Here is a 16,790-nt window from a genome sequence, read left to right as displayed (position 1 = left end):
ATATACCCAGATATGCAGAGAGGGGGATTATCTTATTGAAACATCATTTCTTTTTCTTTAAAAGCCTCCCTCTTGTGGTGAGGGTTTTTTTCCTTCTGTAGCTAGCATTCTCCATTTCTAAGAGGTTTGAAAAATTCTAAAACCTCTGTATTTTGCCTCATTTTATATCCCTAGTGCTTAGCACAGTGCCTGGCACATAGTAAATGCTTAAAAAATGTTTATTGATTGATTGTATCCATAAGAATGTAAGCTTCCTGAGGGCAGACACTCTTTCATTTTGCTTGTATTGTATCCTTAGCACATAGTAAATGTTTAATAAATGTTTCTTTTTCCTTCCTTCCATCTTTCCTTCCTTCCTTCCTTCCTTCCTTCCTCTGGTGTGATTAATTATGAATTTTCTCTAAATCTAATTCACAATTAATGAGAATATCCTCTGCATGTGGGTTTGTGTATCTGTGTTTTTGGGTGGAGGGAGAACAAGTGGATCCTGGGTATGCTTGGAGGTATACCGGCGGGTATGAGTGTGACTGCAGGATTTGAGTGGATACAGTAAACACATGCCTGGAGAGAATTTCTCCCTAGAATAGGAGATTGAGCTGGCTAACCTCTACCATCCCTCCTGACTTTCAGATTCTCAGCGTCTATAACTGTTACAGGTAAGAGTGTACATTATTTGTGTGAGAGTGAGTCTGTGTGTTTATTTATGAGAGACATTTACTCTTCTACTAGGTGTAGAAGTACACCTCTGGAAGTGAGGAGGACGAGGCGGGGGCAGTGATTCAACAAATTCAAATTTAGCAAATGCATATTAAGGCCTACTATATGCCACAAACTAAATTAGGTACTGGAGATACAATACAAAAAATGAAAGCATTCTTGCCCTCAAGGAACTTATATTCCATTGGGACATACAACATGCAAACAGATGATTAAATAAAAGACAATCTGAGGTAAAAGAGGATACTAACTGGCAATCTGAAAAAGCTTCATGTAGGAGACAGAGTTTAATGTCTTGCATGGGTGGTTCAATGGTAGACTTCTCACCTGCCATGCAGAAGGCCTGGATTTAATTCCTAGCCCATGAATTTTCAAGACAGTTAGCTGTGGATAGAAGGATTGTGACAGTAGATAGAACATTGGGCCTGGAATCAGGAAGACTCATCTTCCTGAGTTCAAATCCAGTCTTAGACACTTAGTAGCTATGTGACCCTGGGCAAGTCACTTAACCCTGTTTGCCTCAGTTTCCTCATCTGTAAAATGAGCTGAAGAAGGAAATGGCAAACCATTCTAGTATCTTTGCCAAGAAAACCCTGAATGGGGTCATGAAGAGTTAGACATGACTGAAAAATAACTGAACAACAGGAGATAGAGGTTGAGCTGTTAAAGCAAGAAAACCAGATGAGGCAAATGTAAGAAGGGTATGCATTCCACTGGACAAAGTCTATGCAAAGCCACTGACCTGAGATGGAATGTCAAGTTCAAGGGAACAACTAGTAGGTCAGTTTGGCTGGAACACAGAGTGCCTGAAGGGAAGTATTGTCGGGAAGGTAGGTGGAAGCCAACTCCTGGAGGTCTTAATTTGCTCAGTAAAGTAGGCAGTGAGGTCCTTTACAGGGAGCAGAGTAGGGAAGAGAGGAAAGGGGACTGGGAGGCTTAGGGACAGAAGAAGTGGATTTAATGATCATCTTTATTTAGACAACTCATCAATCTATACTTCCAACTTCAATCTGCCTTCCCAGCCTGTACCTGGCATCACCAATTGTCTATTAATCATTTTAAACCAAATGTCTTCAAGACATCTCAAACCCAAAATGTCCAAAACAGAATTTATCCTTTTTTCTCTCCTCACCCAAAGTCATCTCCTCTACCAAACTTGCTAATTTCAGCTCAGGACAACATTATTCCTCCTGTGTCCTGGGTTTGTTTTTCTTGATGCCTCACTCTGACTCAACCCACATACCCAACCCATTGCCAAATCTTGCAATTTCTACCATGACAGCATCTCTCATACCTGACCCTTTCTATCTAGTCACATGGCTACCACCTTAGTTTAGGTCTCATCACCTCTTCACTGGACTACTGCACTGCTCTCATGATTGGTCACCCTGTCTCCACTGTCTGCCTATCCCAACCCCTCCTCCGTCCAGTTGCTAAAGTGATTTTCCTCAAGCACACATATGACTATGATGCCACTCTCCTGGATAAGTTCCAGTCACTCCTTATTCTTAAGAGAAAATTTAAACTCCTCTGTTTGACTTTTATTGCCTTTAAAACTTGGTCGCAACCTGTTTCCACTCTCATTAAATATTACTCCCCTCTGTGTACTCTACAGCCAAACTGGCCTTCTCTCTGTTCCTCATACACGATACTCTATCTTCCCTCTCTATGCTTTGTCACTGGCCATCATCTCCCAGGCCAGTACTTCCTCCTCGTCTCAGTCTCAGAGAATCCCTCCTTTCCTTTAAGATACCTCAGACACCACTTTCTATGTGATGCCTGTCTCTGACCAACCTCTTGCCAACTGCTAGTGCCCTCTGGTCCTGACTACCTTACATTTACTTTGTATTGATCTGTTCTGCATATGCTTACATATGTTCATGTTATCTCCCTTGATAAAATCTAAGTTTTTAGAGAGCAGGAGTTGTTAAAATTTTTTGTCTCATTTTGTCTTTGTCTTTTATTCCCATTGTCTAATACAGTGTTGGGCACAGAGTAGGTGATTAATAAGTGTTTGTTGATTAATTGATTGAATAAATGAATGAATTCTCACCGCAGGGAGTGTGTTAGACAGCGAATCAAGGACTCATTTGAAATTAGAGAGCGTAACTTTGTAGTTGACCCAGTAGAAGTCTTTGGCAGATTTCAGAATGACATTAAAATTAGGCAAGGCAGATGATGGGATTTGGCAAAGCATGAACAGTGACAGGAACAATAGGACAGCGGACTCAAGACTAGAGGACAACACATAGGTAGGTTCATTGGCTATATGGTCAAGCCTGGGAAAGGAGGAAAGTGAAGCCAGAGTAGAAATGATGGACCGGGAAAATGGGGGGGGGGGGAGACACTGAAGATTTCAGTGGAAGAAAAGTCATTAACAAGCATTTATTAAGAGCTTACTATGTGCCAAGCACTGTGCTAAGTGCTGGGGATACAATGAAAGACAAACCAGAAGGGTAAGGCAGGAGAGGAGATGGAAAAGCGGGAGATCGTGACCAGAAAGGGGCATCTCAGAGGTTAAGATCATGGAGTTACGGTTGATGTTGAACTCTAAAACATGACCATCCTTGTGGATGGCAGAGGTAGAGATGCAGAGGCTGATGACTGGGGAACCAAGGTGTTCTAGGGAACATCAATATGCATATATATATGAACTGGCCGCACGCTGACCTTCTGCCGGCCGCACGCCGGTACCCTCTCCTCCTATAAGGAGCACGCTACCAGAGTCATACTCACTTCCGAGTCTTCGGTACTCAACCGGATAAACACACAGAGACGAGCCATCAGGAGGCGCCAACACTAGAGCTTTATTCAGAGGCCATCACAGCAAGCCATCATAGCAAGCCCAAGCAGCAAGGCCAGAGCAACAAAACAGGAGCCAGGAGCGAGCGCGCGTGATCTGACCACGCTCGTTCCTAAGTACCTACTTAGCCCCTCCTCCCCAGTCCTCTAACTAGCCAATGATTGTAGGGTCAGATACCGGAAGGGGCTGTCTGAGTTTAGCACACCAAGGGGTAAGGAGTGACGTAGGAGGCTAGGACCGGATACAGGGAAGAGGCATCTGGGATTAGTGCATAGACAGAGTACGTGACCTAGGAAATCAGACTCAGACACTGGGAGGAGGGGTCTGGGGTCAGTGCTGCACAAAGGGACCCAGGAAGTCAGGAAGGTCACAAGAGGCGTCTGGGGATGACGTTGCATATAGGGAGGGGACTAAGCAAAGGGAACTCAGTCCTCTGCCGTCCCACTCCCACGTGGCACCGCCCCTTGCCTCAGGAGCTCAAGATCTGGCTACTTCCTTGCACCCAGCTCATCTCACATAGCACTGCCCACTGCCTCAGGGCTTCTCCGTATCCAGCCCATCCCAGTTCACCATGACTCTGCCTACCACAGCCCCTTCCTCGACTTCCAAAATACCCAGATCTTACCCTACTCTTGCCACAGCGCCCAACCTGGTAGCTGCCAACATCAGACAGTCCCTCACACATATACATATATATCAATATATATATATATATTGTTCTAGGGAACATCAATATATGTGTGCAACAGAGGGCTAGGGCTTATGTCAGATGGTTTGGTGAAGCAAGGCAGAGTGGGTAATGCCTTAACTACACCTCTACCACGACTATAACCATGGAAGATGATTTGGCACAGTGGAAAAAGCAGTAGCTCTGAGGTTAGAGGACTTAAGTTCAAATACCACTTCCATCACTGAGTACCTGCCCAACCTTGGTCAAATCACAACCTCCCTGTCCTCAGTTTCTTTATCTGTAAAATGATGGCCTCTGAGGTTCCTTCCATCTTTCAATCTATGTTCTTATGGTCCACCTGGGACAGGAGGTTGAGGAAGGGCTCCAAATCTTGCACAAAGTGATGGTGGACCATTGCACCTACAGGCGTGCCTACAATGATAACATTCATAAAGGCACAGTTGAGTATACGAGAACGCACACACACACACACACACACACACACACACACACACGCACGCATATGTTATTGTGTTAGAGAAGCTTAGGAGCATTTGTGTCTGTGATTAGAGTGTGGCTGTGGTTGTGGTGTTCCCTAACCTATATCTCAGGAAATCCTGATCTCCTGAGAGGGAAGAGATTAAAGAGCGAGGTACCTACTACTGCCTCGGTGGTAAAGTAGACTATTAGCTCCTAGAAGACAGGGATTATTTCATTTTTGTCTTTATAACTTGAATCAACCAACAAGTATTTATTAAGCATCTAATAGACAGCTAGGTGAAGTAGATGGAGGGCCAGGCCTGGACTTCAAATCTTGCCTCCTATGCTAATAGCTGTGTGACCCTGGGCAAGTCATTCAGCTTCTGTCACTCTCAATTTCCTCAACTGTAAGATGGGGATAGTAATAGCACCTACCTCCCAGGATTGTTGTGAGGATTAAATGAGACGGTATTTGGAAGGCGCTTAGCCTGGTGCCTAGCCCATTGCAGGTGCTTAATAAATGCGTGTTTTCTTCTTACTATAAGCTTGTCACTGCACTAGGCACTGGGGATTCCCAATGCCTAGCCTGGCACTTTGTGCTTTTTTGGGGTGGGGTGGGGTAGAGTGGGGAGGAGGAAGAGGGGGCCTTGCCCAGACATGGGATTTCATTGGCTAGGGAGCCTCAAAAATGGAAACATCCTCTATAGAGGCAGAAGACCAAGGCTTAGCCTTAGGATGCAGGAGACTGAGAAGTTATGTAACTTGGCTGTGACCACATAACTAATATCGAATCAGAAACAGGTCTTCTGGATCTAAGGGCTGATCCCAAACTCCCATGCCATGTTGTTGCTCAATTCTTATTTTGTATATATGATATTGCTAAGTTATATATATGTTTAATTGAGTTGATCCAACCTCACACTCCTTTCCCCTTTCCCTGCTGACAGCACCATGAGGATCTCTGCCTTCCTGGGGCTGATAGCCCTGGTCATACAGGAGATGGAGGCAATGCCACCCTGGATGGATGGAGGGGGAAAGCAGGAGCAACCCCAAGATGAAGGGACAGCCTACAACAATCTAGAACTGGGGAGCTATGACCCAAATCTGGATAATTATGACCTGAGCAACTATGAAGAGAAAGTTGTAAAGAGTGACTATGGAGTCCTGACCCCAAAGGTGAGACTTACTTAGACTCATTGTCAAGTCTGTCTAGCCTAAGGTGAAAGATGCCTGCCTCCCTTTCTCAGCTCACAATGTAATTAATACATGCCTTGGGCTCCCTCTCTGTGCAATAAAGGAGATCCTTCAGGTTGCCCTGGGAGTTAGGCGCCTGAGGTGAGGCTCAGCAACTAGAAAGCAGGGAATCCTCATTTGCTTTGTCAACGTTCACCAAATTTAGTGGGGCCTCTGGGAGACCATCTCTTCCTCCTTCTGCCTTCTGGTAGAATTGCAAACCCTATCTTATCAGGGATCAGTGAGTGGTGGAAAATGCCTCGTATTCTCTCCAATAAAGGAGATGTCACAGTTTCTTTTCACCGGGTCTTAGTTTCCTTTCCTGTCTGACTTTTTTCTTTTAAATGGGGTAGAGTGGAAAGAGCACTGGATTTGGAATTAAAGAACCTCAGTTCAAATCCCATTATTATCTTTTTCTGGGTCTCAGTTTCCTCATCTGTATCAGCTAGATGTTGTAGTGGATAGAGTGCTGGGCCTGGAGTCAGAAAGACCTGAGTTCAAACCCTTAAGACACTTGAAAGTGGTTATTGAGCCTTTCCTCTTGTATTACAAGTGACTTAACCTCTGTTTGCCTCACTTCCCTCATCCATAAAATGGGGATGATAGTAATAGCACCTACCTTCAGGGTTGTTGTGAGGATGAAATGAGATAAGAATTGTAAGGTGCTTAGCACAGTGCCTGACACATAGTAAACACTATACAAATGTTAGCTATTTTTATTTATTTGTTTATTTTAGCTATTTTTTTATCACCTATGTGTCAGCCTGGTCCAAGAAGTCCTCATCTCTCCCTTGAGCATAAAGTCCTTCTCTGACAAGATCTACCCCCCCTGGAAAATAAAAAGGAAACAAGTGGGTACTCATTGATTAGGGGGGAATGGTTGAACACATTCTGACATATGAATGTAAGGGAATATTAGTACGTCATAAGAAACAGTGAATGTGAGGAATTTGGAGAAACAGGAAAATACACAGTGAAGTTGGCAGAACCAGGACAACAATCTGGACAATAACTAAATAATGTAAATTAAAATAAGTGATGCCGTGCTATTGTAATGAGCAATCGTAGCCCTGGAGAAGAGATGAGGAAATTCACTCACTTCCTTTCCTGTGGGGGAATACGGGCTCAGTAAGTGATACACACTGCCAAAGACAGTCACTGCATCAGTTGGTTTTGTTTCACTCTTTTTTTCTTTGTCATAAGTGAAGAAGTGGGGAGAGAAACATCTAGAAATGACTGTAGTATAAAAACAAAGAGTGTCAATACAACTTTACTTTTTTTTTTTCTCATTCTGCCCTGCCGGCCCTTTCCCACTTGTGTGTGGGGCTTTGCTGCGCCTCAGACTAAAGTGGGCACCCTGGCCCCTCCAACCACCAGGGCATCCACCAAGACAGTGATGGCCACCACGGCCCCAAGGACACAGACAGCGATCACCACCCCTTCCATATCTGGCCTACTTAACTCGCTGACTGCCCAGGGTGAGTACCTGGTCATAGCAGGACATAGCTGGGAAGTGTGAAAAAATTGAAGGTATCATTAGTAGTGGTTGAGCCAGTGTTAGTGAGGGGGGTAGAGAGAGAGAGAGAGAGAGAGAGAGAGAGAGAGAGAGAGAGAGAGAGAGAGAGAGAGAGGGAGAGAGAGAGATCACAAAGGGAAAAGATATGTTGTCTGAGGACCAGGGGGTGGTCAAAAGACTTTGAAGTCAGTAAGACACACCAGCAGAACCACTCAGGCTTAATTAACGGTGACATGAGGGAAGCAGGAGTGGACAGTAATTAGATTAGTGACAATTAAAAACCTGTAAAGGAAGAGAAATAATTGTATGGTTGTCATGTGGGGGTGATAGCAAATAAAGCAGTTGACTTGGGGAATGATGACTTTTCAGCTTTTCATTCTCTTCTTATTGACTCTCCATTCTTCCTCCTTCACATGTGCCAGCCCCAAATATCTAAGCTATGGTTTCATTGGTGGCCAGAAGCTTATCATTGTGCAATAAGTAGGAAATAGCAAAGAATGACTGGGGGAAATCAACCATTCAGTCAACAAGTATTCATTAAGCTCTATGCCTGGTACTGCTCTGAGGGCAGATGCTACAAAGAAAAGACAAAATCAGCCCCTGCCCTCATGGAGTTTATAATCTACTGGGGAAGACATACATTAATAGGCATACAGATGATACACACAAAATAGATGGAAGGAAACTTTGAGGGTAAGGCACTCTCAGCTGATAGAATCTGGAAGGCCCTCCTGTAGAAGGTATTCTCCATCATAGCCTTCTTGGAAACTTCCTTGAGGATGTTTTCTCCTGGAGGGGATTAAGAGAGATCTAGCTGGCATAGGCAAGGAGCTTGGTGGTGGTATTAGGGCATATTGGGAGGTGAAGACTAACACAGAATGGATGCCCAAGTTATGAAGGGGATAAGCATAGCAGAAGTATTAGCGCTGAGAAAGGGGTATGGTGATAATCCAGGAAATTAGTCCCTGGAGCATCTGGAACAGACAGAAATGGCATCAGTCCTGGAGTTTTCCCAGGAAGAATTCCAGTAGAATATAAGCCCTATGAGTCAGAACTGTTTTTTGTCTCTGTATAACGAGGGTCTTAACCAGAGACTGGCACATAGCGGCTGCTAAGTAAATGCTTGTTGAATGAATGAATGAATGAGAGAGGAGCGAGGCCCATTGCAAGGGCTGTACAAATGGATCTCCTTTATTGTCCACCCTTCGGCCTTCTGTCTGACCTAGGGTTGCCCACATGCCTGGTCTGTGTGTGCCTTGGCACTTCTGTGTACTGCGATGATGCTGACCTGCAGCGCATCCCTCCTCTGCCCCAGGAGACAACTTACCTCTATGCCCGCTTTAATCATATCAGCCAGATCCAGACAGAAGATTTCAAAGGGCTAAGTATGCCATCATGGGTATGGGTAAGGGAAGGAGAGGGGAGGAGGAGGTGATGGGAAGGGAGCTAATTCCATTTTTCTGTCTGTTTAGTCAAACATCCTGGGATAAAGAGCTTCACTCTATTTTCCCCTAGCTCAAGGCTTAGCTTGTCCTACTGTAAAACTGGAGTAGTGTAAGGTTTTCCTGAATATCTCTCCCTGAAGGCCTCAGGTTGTTTTGCTGACTTATTCTTCATTCTGCCAGAAACCGTAGGAAGTCTGAAAGTGGAAATTGTAGCAACTGTCTTTTGGTGGAGGTGGAGTGGAGTGAAGGGGTAGAGACTGAGAACCCAGGCACAGGGAAGTTAGATAACTTCCCCATAGTTAGACAGCAACTTCAACAGGTATGTTTGTCCCAAGTCCAGGCAGTGAGTCAGTAGTACCATCTGCTAAGTGCTTACTATGTGCCAGGCACTGTGTTAAGTGCTAGGGATACAAATATGGGAAAAGAAAGACAGTCTTTGACCTCAAGAAGCTTACAATCTAATGGGACAAGACAACACACAAAAGGAAACTGAAAAAGGTGTCGGGGGGAGGAAGCAGAAAGACAAAGTACCCAGAACAGTCATGGTATTGTTCAGTCATTTCAATCATGTCTGACTCTTCATGGCTCCATTTGGGATTTTCTTGGTAAAGACACTAGAGTGGTTTGCCATTTCCTTCTCCAACTCATTTTACAGATGAGGAAACTGAGGCAAATGCTGGGTTAAGTGACTTGTCCAGGGTCACATAGCTAGTAAGTGTCTGAGTCCAGATTTGAACTCATGAACATGAGTCTTTCTGATTCCAAGCCCAGTTCTCTATCTCCTGCACTACCTAGCTTCCTCATGTCATGATGGAGAAGTTCAAAGGAGAGCATCTAGGTGAGAAATGTGGCACAGTCAACAGGTCAATTCAACAGGCATTTATTAATCACCTACTAAATGCCCTAAGTGCTGAGGATACAAAAGAAAAGCTATCCTCACCCCCTAACCCCTGCCCTCAAGGAGCTCAGTTTAATAAGGGAGGCAGCTTGCAAAAAACTATGTACATATGTATGTGTGTGTGTGTACATATATATGATACTCAGATACTCTCAAAGTGATGGTACGAGCACTAAGGGGAAATGTGCTTCTTGTATAAGATGGGATTTTATCCAGAGCCTGGAGGAATCCAGGGAATCTGGGAGGCAAAGATGAGAAGGAAGAGCATCCCAGATATGGAGGACAGTCCGCAAAAATGCCCAGAGTCAGGTTACGGAGTGTCACATTCAAGAAATACCACTAGACTTAGTGCCAAAAGACTTGGGATCCAGTCCCAGTTCTAACATTTATTAGTGACATGACCTTGGACAAGTCCCTGGTGGTATGGTGGGAAGAGTACTAGATTTATAGTCAGAAAACCTGGGTTCAAATCTTTACATTGCCATTTAGTAAATGACCTTGGACAAGTCTTTTTCCATGTCAGGTCCTCAGTTTCCCCAATTGTAAAATGAAGGATTTGAACTAGATGATGTCCAAAGGTTCCATCTAGTTCTACATCCTGTGATCTTTACTCTCTTGTCCTCCAATCCTCTGTTTCCTCATCTGTAAAGTGAGGATAATAATTCCTGTAATCCATCTCTCACAAGACTGGTGTGAGGGATGTTTCAGAAACCAATGATGGTTTACATAAATGTAAATTAATATATCTTTGCCTTTGGGTAGGACTGAACAGTCTTACTGGAAATATTTTCAGGGAGAGATTCCAGAATATCACATGTAGTGATAGAGATAGAAGTACTTTCCCTTCCTTCCTTCCTTCCTTCCTTTCTTTCTTTCTTTTTATTTCTTTCTTCCTTCCTTCCTTCCTTCCTTTCTTTCTTTCTTCCTACCACATGAAGCCCATTTTCATTGCTTTAGGTGTGGGTAGAGATGAAGAAAAGCTGGTCAACATTCTTCTTGTGTTTCTAGCAACTCTAGGTGAGGAGGGGCACACATAAGGTTTAGAAAGGTGGTTCATTCCCATTTTTCCACATTGTCCTCAACTACACATACATTCCTTTCTTCCATATCTCAATAGGAAAACTAAAGCGGATTGACCTCTCCGGCAACTCCATCTCCACCATTGAAGACAATGCTTTCCTGTTACCTGCCCTGCAGGAATTGATCATCCCAGAAAACAAGCTGGTCTCTCTGCCCAGGCTCCCTGGTAGTCTTGTGAGACTGGATGCCCAGCTCAACAACCTCCAAAGCCCAGGGATCTTACCAGAGAGCTTCAGAGTGAGTCAGCTCCCCAGTGAGAGGGAGAGAGAGAGAGAGAGAGAGAGAGAGAGCCTGGCAACAGAAACTGTCATCATCCTGGGGCAGCCCTGAACTGTGCCGTTCTCCTGGTTCAGACCAGCTAATACCATTTTTATCTAATCACCTCCAGGACTCCTATGCTTTACCCCCAAGCATTGGTTATCACTGGAAATATGTTACAACCTAATTCTTCCTTGCCCTTTGGTACTTCAAAGATTTCTGTGTTCCAAGATTCACAATGAGATGACATCCCTTTGTTTAAGAGAGCATTTGATAGGTCACTTGGGGAAGATATCTTTAGTCAATGGAAGCTACTTTCTTTCCTGCCAAGACCTCATTGTAGCCAATTGTCCAGTCTCCTTAATGTCCCCTGGCATTTCCCACCAAGACCTGGCATTCAGTCCCCAAGGCATGAGTTCCCTTTATCCCCCTAGGAGCTGAAGAACTTGCAGTTTCTCTACCTGTCAGACAACAAGCTGGACTACATCCCTGTGCCCCTGCCCTCAAGCCTGCGTTCTCTACACTTGCAGGTGAGACCTCACAATAGGAGGGAATTAGATTGGAAAACAGAAGGAAGGACTTGGCAGTGAGGAGTCCCAGGTGCCCGGGAAGTTTGAAAGATAGTTAATTCTCCTTCCCTGGAGATAAGCTCTTTTAGGGTATTACTATTCTTTTGTTCCTTTTTCTTTCCTTTTTCCCTGCCCATCTCTCTCCTAGCTCTTCCTATCTCTCCCCTAACTTTCATTCCCTTTTTCTTTCTCCCTTCTCCCTTCTCTCTCTACGTATCATCCAGAAATCTTGAGGTATCATCTACGTTTCATTGATCAGCCAGGTGTTTCAGTGGATAAAGTGTTGGACTTGGAGATAGGAAGACCTGAGTTCAAATCTTGCCTCAGTTGTGTGACCACTAGAGCAGTGTCTTAGAGTCAGTTTCTTTGCTTGTAAAATAGGGATAACATGATCACCTACCTCACCGGGATATTGTGAACTTCAAATGGGATAACATGTAAAGTGCTTGAAAACCTTAAAATCCTATGTAAATGCTAACTATTATTATGTCCCACTCCCCACCCCCAACCTATATTAAAGAATGCCCCTGGAAACTCCTAACTCTTCATTGGTAGAGCGTTTCCTCAGCTGGACTGCCTGACATCAGTGAAATCATTGTTCTTGATTTTTAAAAAAAATCTTTCTTGCATCTCTCTCCTAATTCTTTTTCTCCCTACCAATTCCTCCTTCTTTCAACTGCTTTCTTTCTCATCCCATCCCTTCTCCCCTTTCTCTTCTTTCCTCCGTCTCTCAATTCATTTTCTCTTTCTATCTCCCCTCTCCTCCTTTTCCCTTCGCTTCCTCCTTTTCCATTCTGCTTTTATCCCCATGTTCCTGCAAGCTCTTTCCTCATATCCATCTTTGTCTGGCCCTCCCCTGCCTCTGTCCATTTCATGACCCTGAACCCTCACACTGACAGCTCCCGTTAATAATGTCCTGTAATGGAATGGTCATGTCTGATCTGTTCCTTGAGTTCCTTTCCTCGGAGAATATATCTGAACACAGTCTGACTGTGGGCACAGTTGTGCAAGAAGGGAGCAGCCCATCCCCCAGGGAACATTGGGCCTTTCCCTGTAGGGGTCAAGGGGAAAGTGGAAGCCCTGGAGATGTGACCCTGCAGAAGGCTGCAAGGAGCTGCTGTGCAGGGTTGGTAATTACCTCAGGAGGGATGTAAAAACCACAGGAAAATAAGGGCTAGCTTTGAAATTGCACTTTAAGGTTTGCAAAGCATTGCACTTGTGTTTTCGTTGGATTCTCACAACAGTCTGGTGAAATGGATGCTATTATCACCCCCATTTTACAGAAAGAAAAACTAAGTCAGATTGTGTGATACAGTCATACAGCTAATAAATGTCTAAATTAGGATTTGAACTCAGATTTGTCCTGCTTCTAATTCCAATCGTCCATCCACTGCATCACTTAGCTGCCTAGTACTAGGCTAGACTGCAGGACTGGAGTCAGGAACCCTGTGATTCAAACAAGTCCTTGAGGGCAAGTGCATCCCTGGGGAAGCCCCACCCCTCTTTGGGCTTTAGTTTCCTCAGCTATGAAATGAGGGGAGTGGGCTTAATAACTTCTAAGGTTCTTTACAGCTCTAAACCTATAATCCTATGACCAAGCTGTCTCTGGATCTGCTCCTGACCTTGGAATTATTTATGAGAAACATTGGAGAACAAACATTGTTCCTGGAGAATAAAAGCCACAGCCCCCAGTCTGCTTTCTTCTCCTCCCCTCCCCCGCCCCAGACCTTAGCCTTTATCTCTCCCCTCATCTTGCTCCTCATTTCCCTCAGCTCAGAGAACTCAAGAATCAGCTGGTGGTAATCAACCTCAGAATCATATCCCATTCCTTCTCCCCCTAGACAGACTCCCATGGAAACGGGCCCTACTGGGAATAGAAAGGAGAGGGAGTAAGGTATTCAGCATACAATGCCCACTGTTTCTAGCCAGAATCAGATCTGGCACAACTAATTCCTTGGAACCTAGGTGTGCAAGCAAGCAATTGCTTTCCTGAGATACAAAGACTGTAACTCTTCAGCAGCTGTACACATGTACATAGTGATAGCTCCCTCTGCTTCTGTTACCCTGCAAAGAGAGAAACCCATCCTCCCCACCCCTCCGTACCCCACCCCACCCCATGGAGGCTAAGGTATCCCTAGGGATTCTGCCAGGATGGAGAAGACAACAAGGAGAACTAGGCTTTTCCTTGAAAGTCACCTTTCTATTAAATCATCTGAAGATTATTTCTTGAACCTTAGCTCATCTACTTAGGGAACAGTGTCACCCTCTCAGTGAAGAGCCTGGCAAATAGGAGGAGCTTAATAAGATGCTCGTTGACTAGGCTTGACTCCTAGAATAACTCAACTCCCAGCCTTTGAAGGGTAAATCCTTTCCTCTGTTACTGTCAAATTGGCCTGCTAATTATTCCCTATATAGGACATTTCATCCGTCCTGCCTTTGCATCCACTGAACTTCTCCCTCCTACCCCACTCCGAGCACTCCCTTCTTACCCTTACCGCTGACTCTGAGAATCCATGAAACCGCGGATGGAACGGCACTGTCTCCTTCTCTCTTTACTCATCAGCAGTCTCTCCCTCTTGAAATCAGTTTGTATCACTTTGTCTACACATTGTATTTTCTTACTTGTATACAAATTGCATCCCTCCAATAGAATGTAAGCTTTTTGAGGGGAAGGACCACTACTCTCTTTCTGTCTTTGTATCCCCAATGCTTGGTACATAGAGTTCCTAGCACAAAAAAGATACTTAATATAAATTAACTGGATTGAATTACTGATGAAGACACTTAGGATCAGGAAAGATGAGTAATTTGACCGCATTCAAGATTCAAATTCAGGCCTCCTAACTCCATGTTCAATCTTTTTTTTTTCTCTATTATACCACAAATGAGAAGGTAAACACTTGGCTTTAGTTCTCCCTCACCAATGCTGCATTCCCATTTTTAAAATTCTCCCCATTATGCAGTTGGAGAAACTGAGGAAGAAAAGGGCAAAGAAACATAACACAATGTCACACAAGATAGTGACAGAGTAGTCAGACCTGAACCCAGTTTCCCTCAGGTTTTTGCCAATTCAAGTCAACAAACATTTATCAAATACCTACTGCATATCAGGCACTCTGCTAAGGGCTAGGGATGCAAAGAAAGGTAAAAGACAGTTCCAATTTAATGGAAGAGAGAACATGCAAACAACCATGCACAAACCAGTCATATACAGAATAAATAGGAAATAATCTCAGAGGAATGGCACCAAGAATAGGGAGGCCAGGGAAAAGGCTTCTAACAGAAGGTGGGCTTTTAGCTGAGATTTGAAGGAAGCCAGTTAGAATCATAGGCTCCTGGGGGCCAGGAGAGACCTTCAGAGACAAAGCAGGCTCTACGCTCTAGCCTTCAGTCTAGGAGGAGAAACCTGTACATGGATAAGCAGATCCAAAATTTGTACCAAAAAAAATACAGAATCATTTCCTAGATGATAGCAGCAACATGGTGTTTGAACAGAACACTGAAAGAAATTGGAGATTCCAAAAGGTAGAACATTTGTGGCATGGAGCTGTAAAAGAAGGGGAATTAGATTTGTATTGCCAACTATCTACCTCACCAGATTGTTGCAGGACAGCGTTTTGCAAACCTCCAAACCTTCTAGAAATCTAAGTTATTCTATTTTCTCAGAACAATCACATCCAGATGATTCCTGAAGACATCTTCTGTGATGCTCAGGACCACACGCATATCCGAAGGGCCCTGGAAGACATCCGCCTAGATGGCAACCCCATCAACCTCAGCCTCTTTCCCAATGCCTACTTCTGCCTGCCCCGACTGCCCATAGGCAGCTACACTTGACTCTGACCTTAGGAAAGTCACAGGATTTCTCTGGTCCTCAGTTGTTTCATCTGTAAAATGAGGCTAATGATGTTTTACTTCCCATCTTATGACTCTTTTTTTCTAATCTCCAGGGCTTAATACATTTATGTATGCATAATGAATACTCAATAAAAGTTTGTTATCAATGATGGGGACAGTGATAAGGATGAATGTCTTCTCTGGACTTCAATTTCCTCACTTAAAATGAGCTTGTTGGACTAGTTGGTCCCTTTCCTGAGGAAGCATCACGACATAATGCAACGGTTCTCAACATTTTTTTGTTCCTTGAACCCCTTTCAACAACAAAAATGTGTTATGAATCCCCAGGGTAATTTAATATACTACTCATAATATTTTTTTAATAATTATTTACTGTGTAAGCCACTATTAAATAACTTTTTTAGTGCAAACCCCTTGGGCCATCATCAAGAACCTCTTAGAAACCCCGAAATGAGAACTACTGGTATAATGGAGAGGGTACTGGACTTGGAGCCAGAAGACTGTGTGACCTTGGGCAAGTCAATGTACCTTTTGGTGCCTCACTTCACCCATCTGTAAAGTGAGGTGGGTGAATAAGACTCAATTCAAATCTTACCTTCTGCAGGAATCCTTTTCAGCTCCCTCCTCCTTGTGCCTTCCTCTCTGAGAGGAATCTGTATATATTTTTATGCTAAATTATTTTCATGTTTGTCTCACCCTTAGAATGTAAGCTCCTTTAGGGCAGGAATTGTTTTGCCCCTTTTTGCATCCCTAGCTCTTAGCAAGTGCCTGGCACATATTAGGTGCCTAATATTGGGCTAGCTCTCTGACAAGATGACTTGTGTGCTCTTAGAGCTTATAGACTTGTAGCTCTAAATCCATATTCCTATGCCCTGGCTGAAGGCAGAGGACTAGGTCAGAGAATATATTGAGACCTTTCCACATCTGGTCTCTATGTCACCTTTCCCGACTACCATTTCCTTCTCTCTGTTCCCAGTATCATAGGTAGCTAGGTGGCACAGTGGATAGAGCACTGGGCTTGTGATCAAGAAGACTATTCCTCTTGTGTTCAAATCTGGCCTCAGACACTTACTATCTGACCCTGGGCAAGTCACTTAACCCTGTTTGCTTCAGTTCTTCATCTGTAAAATGAGCTGGAGAAGGAAATGGCAAACCACTGCAGTATCTCTGCCAAGAAAACCCCAAATAGGGTCATGGAAAAACAAACAACTCCCAGTATCAGAGAACCCTTAAGGGGGACTGAGCCTTCCCCAATGTTGCTGT

General features: G+C 44.1%; 1 protein-coding gene across 1 annotated transcript; it reads left to right on the top strand.

The window, feature by feature from the left end:
* Positions 1–5,621: 5,621 nt before the first annotated feature.
* OPTC (opticin) lies at positions 5,622–15,583 on the top strand. Its single transcript, XM_027870731.1, has 6 exons — positions 5,622–5,846; positions 7,246–7,381; positions 8,646–8,804; positions 10,880–11,079; positions 11,535–11,630; positions 15,336–15,583. The coding sequence occupies exons 1-6, from the start codon at positions 5,622–5,624 to the stop codon at positions 15,504–15,506; spliced, it is 987 nt and encodes a 328-aa protein (XP_027726532.1). The 3' UTR covers positions 15,507–15,583.
* The last annotated feature ends 1,207 nt before the right edge of the window (positions 15,584–16,790 follow it).

This window comes from Vombatus ursinus, unplaced genomic scaffold (assembly GCF_900497805.2).
Source record: "Vombatus ursinus unplaced genomic scaffold, bare-nosed wombat genome assembly UNPS02014798.1, whole genome shotgun sequence".
Classification (NCBI taxonomy): domain Eukaryota; kingdom Metazoa; phylum Chordata; class Mammalia; order Diprotodontia; family Vombatidae; genus Vombatus; species Vombatus ursinus.
The sequence above is the reverse complement of the archived record's forward strand: the minus strand, read 5'-3'. Positions and strand labels throughout refer to the sequence as shown.

Excerpts from the sequence above, each read along its gene's own strand:
- OPTC (XM_027870731.1), top strand. The coding sequence starts at position 5,622 with ATGAGGATCTCTGCCTTCCTGGGGCTGATAGCCCTGGTCATACAGGAG. Across the intron at positions 5,847-7,245 it reads ATGGAGTCCTGACCCCAAAG|ACTAAAGTGGGCACCCTGGC; the intron begins GTGAGACTTACT and ends GCTGCGCCTCAG. Across the intron at positions 11,631-15,335 it reads TGCGTTCTCTACACTTGCAG|AACAATCACATCCAGATGAT; the intron begins GTGAGACCTCAC and ends CTATTTTCTCAG.